General features: G+C 40.6%; 1 protein-coding gene and 1 long non-coding RNA gene across 3 annotated transcripts in view; one reads left to right on the forward strand and one right to left on the reverse strand.

Annotated features, from left to right (window-relative positions):
• LOC137257374 (uncharacterized) overlaps positions 1-9541 on the reverse strand; it is a 49531-nt gene extending 39990 nt beyond the window's left edge. Inside the window, exons 1-2 of one of the 2 annotated variants that reach the window (XM_067794703.1) lie at positions 6897-7190; positions 3401-6788 (exon numbers count right to left, since the gene is read on the reverse strand). In XM_067794703.1, the coding sequence (XP_067650804.1) occupies positions 3401-3573 (173 nt within the window). In that variant the 5' untranslated portion in view covers positions 3574-6788; positions 6897-7190. Of the gene's footprint in view, positions 1-3400; positions 6789-6896; positions 7191-8945 lie in introns of those variants that run through there. The other variant, XM_067794704.1, reaches the window with a different exon arrangement.
• Positions 9542-18446: 8905 nt separating this feature from the next.
• On the forward strand, positions 18447-19924 carry LOC137258204 (uncharacterized). The gene is made up of 2 exons (XR_010954616.1): positions 18447-18511; positions 19294-19924. It is a non-coding gene; the product is annotated as an uncharacterized lncRNA (long non-coding RNA).
• The last annotated feature ends 797 nt before the right edge of the window (positions 19925-20721 follow it).

Consider the following 20721-nt stretch of genomic DNA (forward strand, 5'->3'; position numbering starts at 1 on the left):
GAATGGCCGAGACATGCCCACTTTAGGCTGTCTTCCCTCTTAAAATAATTGAGAGAGTGAGTAAAGAGTTTCTCGCCGCTTTTAGCAATATCACGGCGGAGAACACCTGAAATGGACTTCAATTACTGTATCTATGTGGGGAATTGAACCCGGGTCTTCCACGTGACAAGCAAACACTTTAACCACTAGGCTACCTTACTACCCCTCTGATATAAACGTAATACTGATGGAAGCGGGTTTACACTGTGCTCACACGGTTATTTCATCCAATAAGACTTTTAAGGCGCAGAATTTCTGCATTGTGCCGAGATTGAATGTATTGTTACCGCATTGAAAACTCTACACGCCACAATTAACGAGTAAATGAACACAAGTACTTCCTCATTTTGGTAATGGTGGTAGTACACTTACAAAATATAGCCCTTGTGTAACAGATCAAACAATGGCGAGGAACCCTTTCTGTTTGGTAACCTGTTTGAGAGGAATTTAGAAGTTTGAGCACTTAGGAAGGATAAGATTGTACTCCCATATAGAATTCCAGAATTGGGACGTGGTAGACTGTTCCCCGTGACTGGTGCAGTCTGCCACGTCTAATGCAGCTGTGGACAGACTTGCGTAGGCGAAACAGCACTGTCCACTGATATCTGCTGAGGAGTCCTGCCTACTCTGTACCATGTATGTCAGCTGTGGTTAGTTACAGTATCAATCCAGTGAATTAACAGTTCTTCATAGAGATGTAAACGAAGTGCGAACCAATTAGATAATTGATATTTCAATATATATACATCCTCCAAGACGCATGTAGTGTAGCCTGTAGCAGCTGAAGTGCATCTGTAGCAGCTGAAGTGCATCTGTAACTACCACTAACAACGCGTTGTTTGTGATGTCACTAGGTCAACGATAAGATGTTTATGACAACACTCGTGATAGACAAGAGGGGCGTCATACATTGGGACTTGGTACAGAACTATCATAAAACACTTGTCGTGGTAGAACTGCCATGGTGATCTGGGGAGATGTAATGTACAATTACCTCGGTGTCTGGCTATTTACAGTAAAGTGGCAGTAAAACTACTAAGCAGACGTCAGAGATATACATGCACATCAAAATGTGTGGTTACACGAACAGTCTCAGATTCTGAACACTGATTAAAATACCACATCACTGTGAATTGTAACATTGCATGATGGTAGGCAATTAACACTATTGATTACCTTGCAATGAATAATAATTCTTTTAGATCGATCGTGTGCAGATCGATGCTAAAAAAACACCTCGTACAGAAATATGAATAAAAATGGATTTGTAAAAAATAGGTCTTGGCAGCGTACATACGTTTCATATATAGGAACAGCGGGTTATGTAGCACTATAAAACAATTGTACACCTTAGTACGCTTTGCAACAACCACAACCAGAAAACCTGTATCATACGACACCAATCACTCAGAATACCTTAAACAAAATATACAATCGGATATCCAACATACGCAATACCTCTATCAGAGTATACTATATGATATCCATCATATACAATATCTTTATCAGAGTATACCATATGATATACACCATACACAATACCTCTATCAGAGCATACCATGTGATATCCAAGGAATAATCATGCCAGCAAAACCCAAACGTGCAACAGCCCATATTCTCCTGGATATTAATCAAACGCTACAAATATATTACAATTACTGGTTTCCAAGTTTATCCCTGACACAGCTACATAAAGCACGTATGTCAGGGAAAGCACACAGTGAGGTATCATATTACAATAATTGTGTCTTTGTTACATTAACTCACAACAAGTATGTTGTCCATGCTTCAGCTTTTTTGCCAGCGACCGCAATACATATATATCCCAAAAAACAAGTATGAAGACGCATGTTTTAAGTCATTTCAGGATACGATATGCATAAAAACTACAGAACTGTTGTAGCGCTAAATTAATTGTTTGTAAAGTCAAGAGTGATGCGATTAAAACTAAACAACGAAGTAAATTGCTAGCAGGTTAAGGTTACATTTGTGCTGTTGGAAGTGAGACGAAGATGAACTTTATTTCTCATCGTTATGTCGTTATAGCGGTCACATTTTCAGTATGTTCTCAATACATATCTAGATCTATCATTCTCCAATCATGGTACTTAATGAACATTTGGATATGATCGGTGCGAGAACAGGTCCTCAGTAGCCGGTGGTGGCCTGTGAAAATGAATGAATATTGGGTGGTTTCATAGTGTGTTCTCGGTCATCGTGTATCACCAAGACATAATCGAATATTCCACGTTACATGATATCACGACCTTCCCCTACTCTCATCTGCTGAATTCCCGATTAGTTCCTGGTAGCGTCGAAGACAATACCTGTGCTATGTAGTCATCTCCAAATGACTTTGTCTAGAATATTAAAGATCTGTAACCATTGCCATTCTGCATTACTCTATGGCTGCGTTATACAACTGTATCCTATGTGTTATTATTGTCAGTGTTTCACATATACCTCTGCAGTTCCTTCCTACTGCGCATATGCGAGGATGAGAATGGCCAGTGTTGCCTATAGACATCATTCACACTGTCCCGCATTTTTGGTGATGGAGTGATGGTTGGTCCTCTCCCAAATATCCACTCGGTACCCGCCTCAGAAAACATGAAAGCAGATAATGCGTTCCTCTAAATTATCATTAACCGTTGAACTGATGTGACACTGTAACAACGTTGGTAAGAGATGTCCAGATCTGTGTCCAGTCCGGTTAAAATGAGAAGACTCCCTAGGGTAGAACATACATCCATTTCACAGCATACAACTTCCCGTGTGAAACAAATTATGACGTCAAAGTTTGTTACGAATGATTGAAAGTCGCCATCAGAGTGTCCTATATGTCCGTGTGCCATGGCGAGTACAGAACCTCACAAATAAGTCTACATCCTCCGTGTCACAGTTCGGCAGCAAGGCTCATATATTCCTCCACGTAGTCTGGTGAAAAAGATCCCTGAAGTAAACAAAGCATCGCGACTTTCTTGCCGGAGCTCTACTCAGTGATGGTAGTTACTACCACCACATGCCATGGTGTTTCCCTGCTCCATCAATCATCCATTTCCACAATGTTCACGCGAATCAGCAATTTTTCCTATGTGCAAAGAACGCTGACGTACACGTATGTAGACAAGGGGACATGATGGTATACTCGCTACACGCTGGCAGGCACTGTAATGGGGGTGTGGTTATAGCCTTCACCAGCCACACACCCTCTTCAAAATACTCGTAAAACTACAGCACCTTAAGAAGTACACACTCTCAATTGAAGGCCATGACAAAATGCTGCCCTTATCTCACGTCTACTGCCTAATGTCCACTCAACTTTCCTAACTACTTTATAGCCATGCCCTTCACACCTTACCTGCTAAAACCAGAGTCTTGATATGTCGTCTGATCTTTTTCATTCGCCGCATGTTCATCTACCCGATGTGTCTGTTCCTCCCCATGAACTCCCGGCACCTCCCACACATCCTTGTACATGGTAATGAGGAGCCCTTGGGTCCCTCTCAGTAAGCCTTCGTGCATGGACCCCATTCCGATTTATAACCATAGAACATCTGATTTACGACATGGAGAAATATCGTGCGTATTGTCCATGGCAAACTCCCTATACCGAATCTCAGATGTTTATGTCTCACAAATTATGTCTTCGTTGAGCATGATGAGACGTTAAATACTTGTTTCTGATATGACCAACTCCTACTTATCCAGCTGTTTGGGGACTTAATTACTGTCATCGCATGAGTCGACCAAACTCACTGAAAAGTCAACAAAATTCATTATCGCATTGACGTGATAGCCACGATGGTTTGGGTCACATTCTCTGTAGCCTTTCAATGTCAAACGGCACTCAATATCTTCAGTCCTTTCCTTCAAAAATAAAGCTTACGGTATTCCATATGAACCATTTAGAGTTTCGTGTATGAAAACACATAGTATTAAATTAATGTCCCCTTTGCACTTCTGTCCTGCTATTGCATGCTTGCTTCAATCAGTTTCATTGACGACAGCCATACCGATGTTGATTTGCATGGTCGCCTTTGATCGAGGGTCCTTTCAAGAGTCACAGTACATACTGCATTCAGTACGTGTGACACCATCTATGTTCAATAGACTTCGTGTCACATCAGACAAACAGAGAACATCAAATGTTGGCTCACTTGTCAGTTTCTCTTGCAGAACAGAAAGGCCGATACACTCGGAGCAATTACGGTAGATCTTCCCGTTTATATTCATAGACACAAGGACTAAACATTGATGCTGGTCTATTAATAATTAATCTGACCCGTCAGTCTCCTGGGTAAGTTGTATAAAGTATCCACGGTGGATCGTATTGAATGTAATGTCAAAGCCATTTAGTTGCATCGTTCTTCCACAACGCCTCCTTGCCTTTGACTTCTTAAATTAATTCCCTCTTTTTTGGTGTGTTTTATAAAGCAAGCTGCAATATCCAACACTTGTCTGTCAGGTTGATTTCCTCGACATGAAGTCAGTCCATGTAGGGCCGATATTTCCGTGTTTCCTTGATAACGTGTGAGTTTGCTGCGTCAAATCCCAAACACACTGATAAAGTGCCACACTGAAAGTAGGATGATGCTAGGCAATACACCATTTCTCGATTGGTGTTAGAACAACGGCCTCCGAATTATCCTCAGTGAAAGTCAGACATTTCCAGATATGATTTTCCCATATGAATCATTGTAAAGAAAGCGGATGTGTTGTCATGGTTACGCAACAATCGCATCTATGCACATGATCAACTGATCTGCTTATGGTGCAACAGGTAGCACAAGATTACTTCACTACCAGATCGTTTTCACTTGCATAATATTTTCATTATCATGAGCATCCATTAGAAAACTGCTAAAATTAGAATCATAAATATCCCCTAATTACGTCACAAAGAACGTTCACGCCGACACGTACGTTCTTTCCTCTCTTGGGGGCTGTTTTCTGTATGGCAGCATGTTCAACTCCAGAGCCATGTTTTCAGCACGCGGCAAGGTGACGATTCGGTCCTAGAAGCCTCCCCACTATTTTGACCACTTATTGTCACTTGCAAATATCCATTTTCCTTCCGGGAAACGCATAATTGTATATCGATTTTATTGATTTGCTTTGATATAAATCCACAAGGGATAAAACGATAATATTTCTACACGAGTTCATTACGAAACAATGAGGAAATTGCTTCCAAATGCCTATTTAAATACCTTTGCTAATGAGCTTGGAGGAGTCTTGATTACAAGCTGTGTCTGTAAGTCTTGATCTCATTTAAGCAGAATATAGTCCATTTATTCTGCTTTGAAGAAAGAAATGTTAGAGATAATGTCCGTAATTGTTTCAATCTTTTTCTCCATGTGTCAACAAAACAATCCTGTCCACCAATATTTCCATTATTTCGAGAAACATCTTTAATGATTGAGGGTTTGGCTATATAATGTATGTGCTATACTTTGGGCATTAGTTTCCCAAACGATTGCCCTTCTAGTTCCAGTTGTCACGTTCTTCATAAAGGAAATGGAAATTAATCAAGAACAAATCCCGACAGAGTTTATGAGTGTTTGCTACTACTTGACATAATGACAAGTGTCATCAAACAATAGTGTCTGACAAATCGATGTGGAGAATATTAATCCAGTCAATCGATGTGTAGCATGTAGCTGCCTTGTATCTATCAAACGTCTAACGTCAGGGCTCCTAATACCAGTTACGGATGTATTTTGTCTCCAACACAGAAGGACACGGGGAATAAGAAAACAAAGTCATTTGTATCAGGCATTACACAACCAGCTGGCTCGTCCCAGACCACATCAATAGATAAGACAGGTGTGGATCCATTGTATCAGGAGAGTTTCATCGATTTGTGAGGCAATTTAGTTTCTTGAAAAAGAATATCCTTTAAGACATTGCCGTGGACCTTCCCTCTGTTCTGATAGTATGTGTGTCTGTCTGCTCCGTGACAATTACCATTAATCCTTTACGAACTCTTTTCAGTCGACATATCGACACATCCGATAAATGCCATGCCAATTTCCTTTGCGTGAGTAGCTGAATAAGAAGCATTGACGACACAACTCATTTCCTGGGTGCTACAACACCATTCCTAAATGAAGTAGATGTGATCATTTAAGCCATGTTATGACTGTGTTTATGTACCTTCCTAGAGAAATTTGCCATGCTATAGACACATCATGACGATTTTGGCAAATTTATTATTAGGGCCACTAGGAACATGGTCCAGCCATAGTGCACAGTTCATACAACACCGACACAATCTTCAGAATTCATCTGAACAGGTCGTCATCTGAGCCCAACACAAGTATGCTTCATTCTTCCCTCCAAGGCTCATGCTTATTTAAGATCTTGAGCGCGTTGTGGTGACTGCATAGCGCAATCTGTCCTTATTTGCAACGGTCATATTTTGACATGCATTAGCCATTCCTAAAACGTTCGCTGAATCCGTCATATTTGACATTGATCACACAATCGATGGTGAGGTCGATAATGTATAGCTAATCACAAACATAACGCACCTTTCGAGTGTTCCCAGTAGCCTAATAACAAACACGCTGTCTTCAGCAGTCCAGCAACAAACATAGTGTTTCCAGCAGTCTCCCGCAGTAACAGACTGTGTCTCCAGCAGTAATAGACAGTGTCTCTAGCAGTGATATAGACAATGTCTCCAGCAGTAATAGACAATGTCTCCAGCAGTAACAGGCAGTGTCTCCAACGGTAACAGGCAGTGTCTCAAGCAGTAGCAGAAAGTGTCTCCAACAGTAACAGGCAGTGTTTCAAGCAGAAACAGGCAGTGTCTCCAACAGTAACAAGCAGTGTCTCCAGCAGTAGCAGACAGCGTCTCCAACAGTAACAGGCAGTGTCTCCAGCAGTGGCAGACAGTCTCTCCAACAGTAACAGGCAGTGTCTCAAACAGTAACACACAGTGTCTCCAACAGTAACAGACAGTGTCTCCAGCAATGGCACACAGTGTCTCCAGCAGTGGCTCACCGTGTCTCCAGCAGTCGTAGACAATGTCTCCACTCCAGCCTATCATCACCATCCAGCCATAGTATTGTTGGTCTGCATGATCTGTGACTAGCTGCAGCTTTCCTCAAGTCTCCCCTCCACCAGTCACTATCCAATCCTTAAATGCTACATGGTTTAGCTGTACGTTTCAACAGGTAAGCTACAAAATCCCCAGTAATCATACTGTATGTCCCAGCAGTGTCTCCCTGTATATGTTCATTTCACACCTGATCGGCCAGGAGATTAGTGTTTGCCTGTTCTGTTGGTTCCCTGACTCCTCATGTACAAGTACATACCAGTCTTGGTTCAGTTACTGTTGTTCATCTCAGGGCAGTGCTCTAGAAGGCATGGGTACTTGGTATCTGGATATCTTTGGAGGGGAGAATCGCTGCCATGCTCACATAAGTTACAAAACAGTCCGTGTAACATACACTGGCCATTTAGATCGCTGTAGATATGTTACAGTGCAAATCATGGGCCTGCATGCCATCCCACAAATCTCCACTACACAGGCTCCAGTACAAATCTGTGTGGGGTACACAGTGCACCAGATCCCACATTGCTCTGGTCGACTATCAATCGCACATTTGTCATCAACCATAAATCCAGACTACGCGAATTTACCGGCCTCTGCCTCTACATTATCCCTGTGGAATTGAGCGTCTCACGAACACCTAACACGTGAGTCCCGTTTAAACACCAACACATTTATTCAAGCATAGATTTGATCCCAGATATGTCATATGTAATCGGAAAGAAATCGATCTGATCCAGGGAAAATATAATCACCGCTGAACAAACATAAGTTAGACTTGCTACTTTAGGCTTCCCCCTGAGAAACATTGTAGGATAGTGGTTAATAAAGGTGGGGGGCCTCCACCCGGATACTGTTTGTCTGGGACACTTCACCCTTATCTTTTGGTTACTCTTGGATCCCGCAGTTTACATCTGCGGTGATGTCTGTAAAGAAGGCACGCTATCTCAAGGGTTAAACCAGGTGCATTTCAGTCGGCAAAATGTCCTCTGTCAGTGTAGCCCTCTCTGTGTATGCACTATACAATACAGAGTTATGTCGTTTTACGTATTACATAACTGTATTCATCCACCATTTCATGAAAAACACCCTTTCTATAATTCTGTAAAAACTATGTCTATTTATGAATATCTTTTCTTTTCTTCGTGTATTAATAGTTTCATCGTACACCTCTGGCATTAAATGGCCTGCCTGCCTACTATACAATATACATAATTCAAAATGACCCCTCAGTGATCTCCCATATGCCAAAGACGCAATACAAGTGTTCTCTCATTCACCCCGCACAAACTGACCAGACTATTTAGCACTATTCAACCACCGCACTTACTGATTAGAAAAGTTTGTGTATAAAGTGAGGCGAGACATAGAATTTAGTGTAGTTCAGCTCAGAGATACATTTTCATCTGAATGAGAGAAAAACGACATCCCAGAGAAGCGGAACACAAAGCATTAACAGAATTAATGATTAATCGATTTGTTCACAATTAACTCACAAATACAGATAATTATCAGTAGATGACTTAGTTACAAACGTTTTTGGTGTTCTAAAACTGACAATGGGGTAATGTTAAAGGGAATCTAGTACTGTTATCTTCGTATCAGGTACAGATACATGTACATGCGTACATCGAGCTGTCAAAGGACCTGAAAGAGTCGAGTGTCTAGTCATGTGTTGTGGTTTGGCAGTTTCCACTTCAACCTTGTTTGTGTTTTAATTTCAGTTCAAATTGTGTTCTAACCCTACTGGGAGGTGTGACCTCAATATAAGGCTTTCTGGAGACATAGTTCATGTTCCCAGGTCAGAGATTCCGGTAACTCAACGTAGGCACACAAGTGTACTTACTCAACATGTCGGATGAGATCTCGCAAAGTCGCTTCCGCTTCCAGTTCGGTGAACCAGTCCATTGTGGACTAGGATAAAGGTAGGATCATCGACTCACTCCATGGGGTATGCTTCAACACACTGGCCTGTCTTTGTGGTTGATACAAAGTGAGAGAACTTTCATACAGACTTTCATGTTAACACTTGCTTAAAATGTAGTGCTTACAGCTCCATTAAATTGATCCATCCATGCAGCTGACTCGTAAACCATTTGTAGGATGCGTACATAATGTACAGGTTTTAAAGTGGGTATGCTGAAACGACGCATTTTATATACATTATATAAAGCATCGTGATTCTTTTTCTCGACTAACAAAATTAATATCACAAGTACATTATGATCGCTGGATGAACGGCAGTCGATGTTCATATCACACGTCACCAGGTGTCAATGATATACATACCATGTCACAGTCTTGATTCAATCATTGCATCTTTACACTCAGCTTTGTGGTGAAAAATAATCCTGCAGATCTGGCTGAAGGAATGAACCGAAATCCCTGCTCCTAACGTATATTTACACTGCTACATATACAGACGGATTCTGCGCCAGTGACTATAGCAGTCAGTCATGCACTAAGATTCCGTCTTATCTCGCGTTTATTGAGTGACAATACGAGGATTTATTGGTCCTCGAGGTCGTCGTCGTGGTGCGTATTACAAGAGTCGCTGTCCCGCACGGCTGATATCCTGGACACGTTCAAGTCGATGTCTCTTCGGTCGGTGTTTACACACACCCTAATGTTGCAGAAGCGAGAATGGTATACACCATCTGACGATTTGCAGTGCCCTTGGTCGGTGTTGGGTCAGGGAAGGTGCTGGTGCTGGTGCCAGGCCAGTTTTCATGACAAGTGTCTTGTGTTTTGTTTCCATGTTTATATATCCATAAGTTAATGTTCATGTTTGATAACGCGTGTTGAGAGAAGTACAGACTCCTCAATATGAATACATGTTCTATAATTGTTCAACGTTATTTTATACCTGACTACGTGTGGATCTTGACATTGTAACACAACGAAACATCGTAAATAAAGGGAACGTTCAGCATTTTCTTTAAATACATACCTTCTCACAAGCGTATATATACAGTGTTCCCAGAAATTATTGAGAAAATTTTTGTTTTTTTTACTAATGATGCTAAGATTGGAAAAAGGGCTTTCACTATGCACTAAGCATACTAAATAAGGGAGACAACTCTTGAAGGCTTAAAAGGCAGCTCATTACGTCAAGAGTTATCTCCCTTGTCTGGGCAGACGGCTTCCTATGTTGACATGGCAGAATTTACAGCAAGAGAGAAAAGAAAGCTCTTTCTAGATGATTTTGAAAGGGGTGAGGCTGATGCTAAAGGGTTAGCTTGTAGACATGGTATTCCTCTGTCTACAGTATACAGAACTTTGAAGAATATTCAAACAGGAACCGGGATAGAGCACAAAGCAGGGGCAGGTCGGCCTAGGAAATTCAGTGTTGTGGATCGCCGAAGACTTGGGCAGATTGTGAGTAGGGGCAAATTGAAAAGTGTTGAGAACATCAGAAATGAAATGATTAGCAGAGGAAGTCCTCAGGTGTGCAATGAAACAGTTAGGCAGGAATTACAGAGACTTAATTGGGTGAAAAAACGTGGAATTCCCTCGCCGTTGATGAAAGATGCACAAAAGGAAAAACGTTTAAACTGGTGTCGGGCTCATGAAAATCAAGATTGGGATAATGTTTTCTTTTCGGATGAAAGTTCTGTTTGGCTTTTCCCTAATTGTGTGAAAATTTGGACCAAAGATACTGTCAAACCTATCTACCAGCGACCAAAACATAGCCCGAAGTTTCACATGTGGGGTGGCATATCGGCTCGCGGAGTGACGCCATTGTGTGTTTTCACGGGAAACTTGACAAAAGAAAGATACGTTGACATTCTAAATGGTCACCTTCTTCCGACAGCACAAACATTGTATGAAGATGATTGGATTTTCCAGCATGATAATGACCCTAAACACACTGCGCGCAACACAAAACAGTGGTTGTAGGGCGAAAATGTTCAGGTTTTAGACTGGCTCAGTTACAGCCCAGACCTAAACCCAATTGAGAATGTGTGGGGAGACATGAAGGACAGAATAAACCAAAAGGGACTGAGAAATATTGAAGATATGAAGGCCGAGGTGGTCCAATATTGGGATACCCTGTCACACGATTACCTACAAACTTTGATGGGTAGTGTGCCTAGGCGTATTCAGGCATGCATTGCTGAGCGAAGAGGTCTAACAAAGTACTAAAACAAGACTGAGACTGTAAAAGGATGATGTTTTAACATGTTTATGTAAGTAAAACGCCAGAAGTCAATAAACGTAATGAGTTACATGACGCAACATGATTCTCAATAATTTCTGGGAATACTATATCATGGCAGACAGATGGGCTGCTACATCGTACAACGTATGTGGCTGAATGTCTAGGCCAAAATACAGACAAGCTCAAATAAGGTGCAGTTCAAGAAGGCAAATAGTCTCTCTCAAAACACAGTTATCTGTTGAAATCCCAAGCTACTGAATTAACCCAGAAATCAGTATGTAATTATGAATTCAATGAATGGCCAGTAAGATCAATGTACAGTTAACACATTGCATAGAAATATTCAGGATCGGTTTACCTATCGAAAAAGGCAAGGTATTAGATGTAAATGATAGGCCGTACGACATTAGCCATGCAGTGCGCATCAGTGCCCGGAGCGCACTAAACCACCAATATAAACATAGCACTCATTTCGTCACACTCAACATTGTTTGTATATTATAGTACGGCGTATTTTATTTACTTTCAATTTGTCATTCAGTTCTAGTAAATCTACCGTTTTGTCGGTATATATTCTACCCATTATTTACACTGACACATCGATTGCATCGTTCCCAGGAAATATCCTTCAGGCAAGGATATATTTGAACCAGTCGAATATGACTCATATTCTATCTGATATATAAATTCAGGAGCATACGCTACTGATGAATAATCCATTCTCACAAATTGCACGTGATGTTAAGGCATATCGAGGCAATACGACAGGAAGAAAACCAGAAGCTGACACTTCTTCATTTGGTTGACATTTGAACAACGCTCCCTGTTTTGACTAATGTGGTGTTTTCACTGCTGCCTCATCAGTGTCAACACCAAGGGAGGTCATCCCCGACATAATTAAATTAACTGTTAGACAACCTCTCTTTTCCACCTGTGTCTTTATCTCCAGATGTACCAGATGTATGTATGCTTGTTTGTTAAGGTAATGTATTGTTCAGATATAGTTGTTGGCTTTGTTGTTTTATGCTCATCAATATCCCACATATATGGCTGCAGTCTGTAAATAATCCAGTTTTGACAGGCAAACCAATGATCAATAGCATGAGCATCGATCTACGCAAATGAGATACTGACATGACAAATCAGCGAGCTTGACCACCAGTTGCCGTCAGTCGCCTTTTCCGACAAGCATGAGGTATGACAGTACAATCTTCAGAATGAACGTGGACATATTGTGATCTTGCAGCACTATTGATATTCGTACATAATACAGACGGATGAGAGGACTATTGTCACCACTCCCGTCCCATAAAAGAATGTAGCCAAGGATATATCCTTGCTTAAGACTTCCACAGTTTTATGCTCTTGAGGACAATGTTTGAAAGAAACAACAGAACAACAGTCTTATGGTAGTAGTGTGTAAGTCGCCTTCGGTGCTCGTTGACAGGTTTTTCTGCCACTCTGCCGCAAAGTATGCTTTACAATACACATTCAGTGATTCTTTGCAATACCATGGGTGCGTTCTGTCAGCAGTAGTAACATCAGTGCATCGCCTTCGCGTAGAGTCTATCAAGTGGACGTTGAACGTCTGTGGAATGGCTCGCCATATTCCCCGTAACTCCGTAAGAACTACCTAGGTTCTCTGGCGTGCACATATCTCATCCCAAAGTAACACGGAACCATCTCCAAAGCAACTCGCCTCCATAGTAGAGGCTTGAGCACAACACTCCCAGCGACGTCGGTATATTACATCTGGACTGGTCTGGAAAAAAACAGTTTTTCTCCACAGCCGACGTCACCATGCAACCACTTTTGGTGGTGTTCTCGATGACGTTACGTCAGGATATAGGCCGTATGGCAGAACATGTTTGTGTTCGGTACCTGAATTTCTGGAATTGTCAGAGCAGTAGTCAGTGAAGTCTGGATCCTCTGCCGGAGATTGGTCATCTGTAGCCATTATTGTTCTAATGTACTGTTCTTAACAGTGTTGAAATGGTGTTTCGGTGGTCAGTGGATATGCACATATTGACAAGGGTATACAGGTGAGGTCTAGAGTGTTTCTAAATACATATTTCTTTGTATATATGCATGGTAAATATAATACTGTACACGTTTGATTATATTCTCCTGAGATGTACATAAGAGACTTACAAATCTATGGACAGAAGGGAATTTGAAGAAAGTGGTTCGGAAAAAAGTTATTCTGAGTTCATTGTACAAGTGGCATATAAGTGTGAAATGATACTCGTCCTCTACAGCGGTGTTACAAACGTAAATCCGGTTCGATTGCCACCTACCTTCATTATAACGTAATGGCATGACATTGCATCTGAATTTGATGCAAGTAGAGCGCACCCTTTTTCTGATATAATATGCAGTTATCTTTCTGGTTCAAATATGAATTTATATTCTCTATAGATCACATATCTAGAGTTGTTATTCAAAGTGGAAGTTCAGCTTTGAGAAAATTCATTTATCAGCACATTTTTAAGCAACTGTACGAATCAAAATTCATCACCAACAGTTTTGCTAATCCAGATATACCCAAAGCCATGAGAAAACAGAGTATATTTTACGAACGATACCCAACTCTTTTTTCCAATGTCATCAAAATATCTTAACATATTATACGCTTTCCTGGGTAGTCTACAATCGCTTATTCTGAGCAATTTCAGCCAATAGCGTGAAAGCCGTATGTAAGCATTTTTATATATTGGATAGCGACCACATTCGCCATGTACAAAAGTGTTGGGGGTTTGTTGTCCAAACCTCACAGCCATATAATAATATCGGCATCACCTAGGAATAAAAGATTTTAAAATATGTTTTCGGTTCAATCACTCCAATCTTGTTTAGTTTGACAATGATTTCCATCAATGCTCTCTTGTCCCGTCTGGCTATGTCTGAGATGCATTAAGTCATATTTATGTTACTTGAAAACCAGACACCTACATATTTGTAACTATTTACAGGGGCAATTTGGTTTCCTTTATAAAACCATTTATCTTTATTCGAAAGAATGCCACCGTGATGGTGTGCAGTTAGGAGCCGTGCCGGGGTACGCAGTTAAATACCCGTTGGTTTGTTTTAACGATGAACTGTCAAACAATTTAGCCTCCCAAATCGACAGCATGTTACATTCATTGAGATGCACATGCACGAATGCACTGCACGTGGCTATGCCGAATTCACTTAAGTCAAAAAAATGTAGAACATGTACATGTGTTCAGTTCAATTACTATTTTTTCAATGTATTGTGTACACATGTCGTATCAATATATATTATTGATTGATTCATTTGGGTCTTTTTCTGGCAGCGAAAACGTACACCTCCATGGGAACACAAACGCAATAGGTTTTTATTAACATTTCTGTTTAAATATACTCTTTCAAAACAAGAGGGGAACCTGAACTGTCAATCTGGATAGGAAGTATAAGCATTAACAAATTTGCCAAAGAGCGACATCTTCTGAACGCAAACCATTTTTCTCTATTCACAAAGCAGTGTCCCCATACACGTGCGATGGGTGTCATGAAGGTCGATACATCACTGTAGACCATTAATTTTGACAATCACTTTGCATCACAGAGATGCTAGTGAAGGTTGTATTTGTGGCCGGAGTATAACTGGTAGACATAACAAGCTCCTCATTACGTTTTAAAGACTACGTAATATCTTGTCTAAGTTCCTTGCGAATCGTACAATTGTTTTTTAACACAACAGTTCAAACTAACCAGACATTCGGGTCCCTCTGGACCGCGGCTCCGGGGACATGTCTAGCAAAATGCTGGTCATTGAAAAGAATAGTGAGTGATTATTGCGTCATCAGTATTTCCAGCTACCCCAGGCAAGGCAAGGACTGTGGGGATGCCCAGGGACAAACGGTTAGGGGTATCAAGGACTAAGATTCTACTTGAAGTAACACGCAAGACACCAATATTTCATACATTCTCGTATCTCAAATGACCCAGGTTATGATTTACCAGTTAGTCCCACAGTGTGTAATATATACCCCCTATCAAGTGTGTGAGTTGTGCGGGGAACGATCTGTCAGTGGGACAGATATCACAGACACATCAAAGCAACATGGTCCTGAGAGCAACATACACATGTAACCCTGGATATAGAACGTCTCATTAAGAAGTCATTAGATTACCACTGGTAAATGCCAGAGGACCATGAACGCAGCAAATACACCGCAATGATTGTCAGTAAAACACTAATGGTTGTACAATACATGAAACACATGCTGGTAGGGATCATCTGGATAGTTTACGTGTAATGGTGATCACCCGTAACCGGTAGCCGCAGGTGGTAGTGGAACCAACACTTGATCCAGTTGTTAATTGTGGAGGCATTAATAAGAACTCTACAGGGGAGTAGGGGACTGACCTCGATTCTCTTTGTTAACTGAGTAATGAGAAACACACGAGCTTCATGAATTTTCTTCGAAGTGTAACATCCAGAACGGTGGATAGGTATTATTAGTATTAGGTTGGTAGGTTCATAAGTATTAGATGAATAAGTATCATACGTATTAGGCGAAAAGGTATCATACGTATTAGGTGAATAGGTATCATACGTATTAGGCGAATAGGTATCATACGTATTAGGTGAATAGGTATCATACGTATTAGGCGAATAGGTATACGTATTAAGGGAATAGGTATCATACGTATTAGGCGAATAGGTACATACGTTAAGTGAATACGTGTTAGATGAATAGGTATCTTAAGTATTCGATGAATAGGTATCATACGTATTAGATAAATAGGTATCATACGTATTAGATGAATATGTATCATACGTATTAAGTGAATTAGTATCATAAGTATTTGGTGGATGGATATTTATTGTCGATACAATTTATTTTCTTGGGCGCAGTGTAGGTAGTGAAAAGCATGCTTGTAGAGACGTGGGAGTACACAAGGATTATTTACTGACAAAGTGCGGTGTATTGTTTGGTCGTACTTGTGGTTTCTGTTGGGCGGAAGTGGCTTTGCAAAATGTCGATGTTGTGCAGTGTCGAAGTCCGAGGCAGTATGAGTTCCGTGTAACACTACAGACAATATGGGTATACAAATTAAACTTCATGTCGAAGAAAGCGAGACAATCCTATTTGTGGGACTATATTGTAGTAATACCTTATTGTAGTAATACCTTATTGTAGTAATACCGGCGTCATTTGTAGCAACCCCTTAACTGGCCACATCAGCTTCCAGATCTCGGTCATTTCAACACATTTGTAACACAAAAGACAACTCTATTAGTCTGCCATACAGACCTTGAAACAAATATGTCTAAGAAAGCCCATACAAATTCAGATTATGTGGCAAGACCAGATGAAGAAAGTATATATCCGGGTTCCTTGTCATTACATACCAGCGACTTATCCAGCGCCCACTGGTACATGAACAGCTATGGGCGCAAGAATTCCGTAAACTATTCACGCCAACAAATACACATTACAAACTACCAACACGAATCCTGTCTATTGCACCAAGTCGCTGAGACTTATGATTACAAACACACATATACACACCTTAGGTGATGGGCTTTCTTCCTAGTTCTCTTCAACATGGCCTTGCCGGTCTTGACCCACCTGATATCGGATCGACTGGCTTTTGTGCTGCAGGAACATTTTTCTTAACTTCACCTGATAAGTGTTCCCATGACAACGTGCCGTTTGGGTTTAGAATTATCATTAAATTGTAATCGATAAATAAACTCAATTAATATTTTATAACTAGGGTATCACTTACGCTGACAATTGTATCGTCTTCCGGAGCAAGTCATGTCGGTCGCTTTTTACTGAAAGTCGAATGTGTTCGTGCTATATCTGCATAGTAACAAAGTATAAGATATAAGGAACATCGATTTTAATTTATTTTAGTCCACTCAAAGCAATGCCACTTCATTGCTTCTGATAATACTCGTAATGACATGTGAATCTTCCAACATAATGTCAACAGATGGGACAACAAGACGTGAAATATTGTCAGAATTGTTGGCCTAGCATACAGTGTTTCATGTCACCCATGAATCGGAGCCGGAAATAGTCTTTACACGTGGTGTATCGCCATTGGAGGACGGTCAGTCCTCAGCCCGACCACACCAATCTGTGCTGCCTAGTGGTTAAAGCGTTCACTCGTCACGCCGAACACAAGGGTTCGATTCCCCATATGGATACAATGAATGAAGCCCATTTCAGATGTGCACCGCCGTGATAGTTGCTGGAACATTGTTAAAGGCGGCTTAAAACACTTTACTGGACGGCTTGGGCGACAGGCTGCACAGGGACGTGGTTGACGCTATAGTTGTTGAAATTAGTCATCTTGTTATTTACGGAATTCTCTATTTTAACCACAATTGTAAACCAAAAGTTACTGTGTTCTGTAATCTGATTGGTTGAAAAACATGATCAAATGGTATTAGATTCCCGGAAACTGAAAGACTATTCACCGCGTATTGACACGTAAACAATTGTTTTGTTGTGTCATCAACAGTGGTGACGTCATTCAAATCATATTGTGACGTAAAGTTAGAATGACGTCACAAATGAGCACCGTCGGTTCCAAATGCATTCCCGTGCTTCAAATACCAATAACACCCGGAAATTGGCCAACACATGATGTTTATCTCCTAAGTAGATCTCAATGTATTGTGTTTTATTGTTAATGTCATGAGACAAATGTCGGTGTCATCTTTAGACCGGTGTTCAGTGTTCTTTGTCCACCAGCTTGAATTGGCTGTTTATGTCACCAGAAATTACACTATTTTAAAATGATTTTACACACATTTCGGTAATTGTCATAATGGTGTCTCTTCCTATCGCACCCATACGTCGCCATTTTGCCTTGTCTTTCGTAATACTAATCCTAAGCTTAATTGGATTCAAACAGTCTGATCTGCGTACTCAAATAACTGCATGGCTTTGCATGTGCATGTTTTGCATGGTGTGAATTTTCTCACATTTCCTTTCACGATGATCAAATGTAACGGTATTCAAAACGTACACTTCAACGATAACTTCGTTCAAATAATTAGTTCTCTTTTGTGTTGTGTCGGTTGTATTTTGCTATGAAATCGAATTTTGAATAAACTATTGTTTGGGTCGAAACAGGTATTGTACGAGCGTCTCTTTCAGTAAATTATGTATTACCTCCCCTTCATTATATCGAGTTATGTCCCTTTCTTTCCTAAGCCTGATACCATCAAATTTTGCGAAGTGAAACATTGAATATTTGATGTAGGTGGTGCTTTCATCAGTTTAACATCCACTTCTTTACGCTTTTCAAAATCCATACTTTACTGCCTTTGTGTGTCTTGGTTATGGTGCTTCGGGGTAAATAGTCACTGGCCTGTAACCTTCAAGCCGGTGTCACGCCATGGTGTGCCCTAAATTCGTGATGCGTGATGTCTAGTACCATTATAGCAATATGATTGTATAACCTGCATGAAAACGTGACACTTGCCACTGCATTAACGAATGGAGACGGTCACAACATAAATAGCTGTAAAGTCTATGCCTGATTTATGTTTTGACAGTTTACAGATATTTGAGCGTTTACCCTATGTATCTATACACAGTAGCACGTGGAGCGGCTGGGACTTGTGGTAGTGCACTCAGAAGTTAACCAAGAGTGATTATTCGGAAATGTGTTATTTGGTGTCCATGTTTATTTCAAGTATACAACTGAAAGGAATTAAACAAACAATTAGGATTGATATACCAACTGTAAAACACCTGTGATCCGGAAATCCGTGAAAAGGTACATTGGTATTTATTTCCTGAAAATGTGACTAATCACAGGCACTCAATTACATCTAGGATAAAACACTCAAGTTATTGTGTTGGTAATGATGACAAACTTCCACTGGATTCTAAACACAATCAACGTGCATTTTTACTACAAGCTTACAAGGTTAAATTGGCAGTTCTACTAACTACTGCACTTAACAAGTGAGCCTGTAACATGTATCATGTTTGATTTTAAATATGGTCAGTTTGTATGTTATCTTTTGTTTCAGACTGACAAAAGGAGGAGGATGTCTGTCCTAAAAGTCATATCCAGATTGTCATCGTTTTATGTGACCACGGCTGTCTGTCAACGTACCAGCCTGAACATAGCTGAAAGACATTCTTCAACACTTGTAAACAATTGTCGGCAGATGCTAATGCCTCAAACAGTGACTGTTAGCCATCAAAAATCATCAATGTACCCATTTTATATGCCCTTGATTCAGCAGTGTCGAACATACAAAGTGCGAGCCTCTGTCAAACTTCGGTGTTCAAACTGTTACTTTGTGAGAAGACAGGGCAGACTGTTTGTGGAATGTACATCCAAACCTCGTCACAAACAAATGCAGCAAATGGCACGAAAAAATATCTTCAAGGATGACTACACCATTGGTTCTGAAATAGCTGTTAGTAAGGCATGCTTTTCTAAATATCAACACAACAGGCATTATGCACAAGGATGCAACAAGTACTCAAGACACAACTGGCTGGAAGGGAAATTAGGACAAAGTATTTGATATATTTATGTTATGCTGTCAAGCAGCAAACAATTTGATAGTTAGGAGATTTAACAGACTACAAAGTATGTATTCACCGCATACATGGTGTACAAATGATGATTAATTAAATTGTGTGAAGTAATGAATTCTTGTTTTTCAAACTTTTGTATACTATTGCTTATGACAAAGGTCAAGTGTTTACAGTTTGATTAAAGGAATGAAGTAAATATTGTGAAACATGTCACCATACTGCATACTTTGTGAGAGGGAGTGAATGAGTCTGACCACTCGATCCCGTTAGTCGCCTCTCACGACAGGCATAGTCACCTTTTATGGCAAGCATGGGTGGCTGAAGGCCTATTCTATCCTGGGACCTTCACGGGTCGTAATATGGCTGATGTTTAATTATATCCAGATGGCAGACATCTTGTTTTTTCAGTTGGTGCAGATGTGATGGAGCTGAAATATTGCAGATTGTGGTATTTCTAGCTACTACCACATTCACCTTCAATTAATTTTGGCTGAGACAAGATGGCAAGTTTATATGTGAACCAGCCTGTAGACTCATGGATGCAGTGATTTGGGGTTTCAGTCCAAAAACGTGCTTAATGTGAGCAATGGTTTGTTGACAATAAACCTCTGCTTGTGACTTTTACCAAAACATAAATTGTCTCACATGAGTGCACTTAGGGCTTACTGGTTACTCACGTGAGATTCAGTTGTGAGTGTTGGTGGGGTTGCAAATGTTCATGTAGAACAAGTCATCACTGGGGTGGTCTCGTGGCACAGATACTGCCTGCCCAGTACTGCTTTCAGGAACACCTCCCTTCTCCTGGTGCAGGTAGCTGCCTTCCTTGCAGGCAAAACCTTACTCCTGTACATTGTGTCATCACAGATTATTGTCTCCTGTTACTATTTTGCAATACATGGCCACCTGTT

This window comes from Haliotis asinina, chromosome 12 (genome assembly GCF_037392515.1).
Source record: "Haliotis asinina isolate JCU_RB_2024 chromosome 12, JCU_Hal_asi_v2, whole genome shotgun sequence".
NCBI classification, from domain to species: domain Eukaryota; kingdom Metazoa; phylum Mollusca; class Gastropoda; order Lepetellida; family Haliotidae; genus Haliotis; species Haliotis asinina.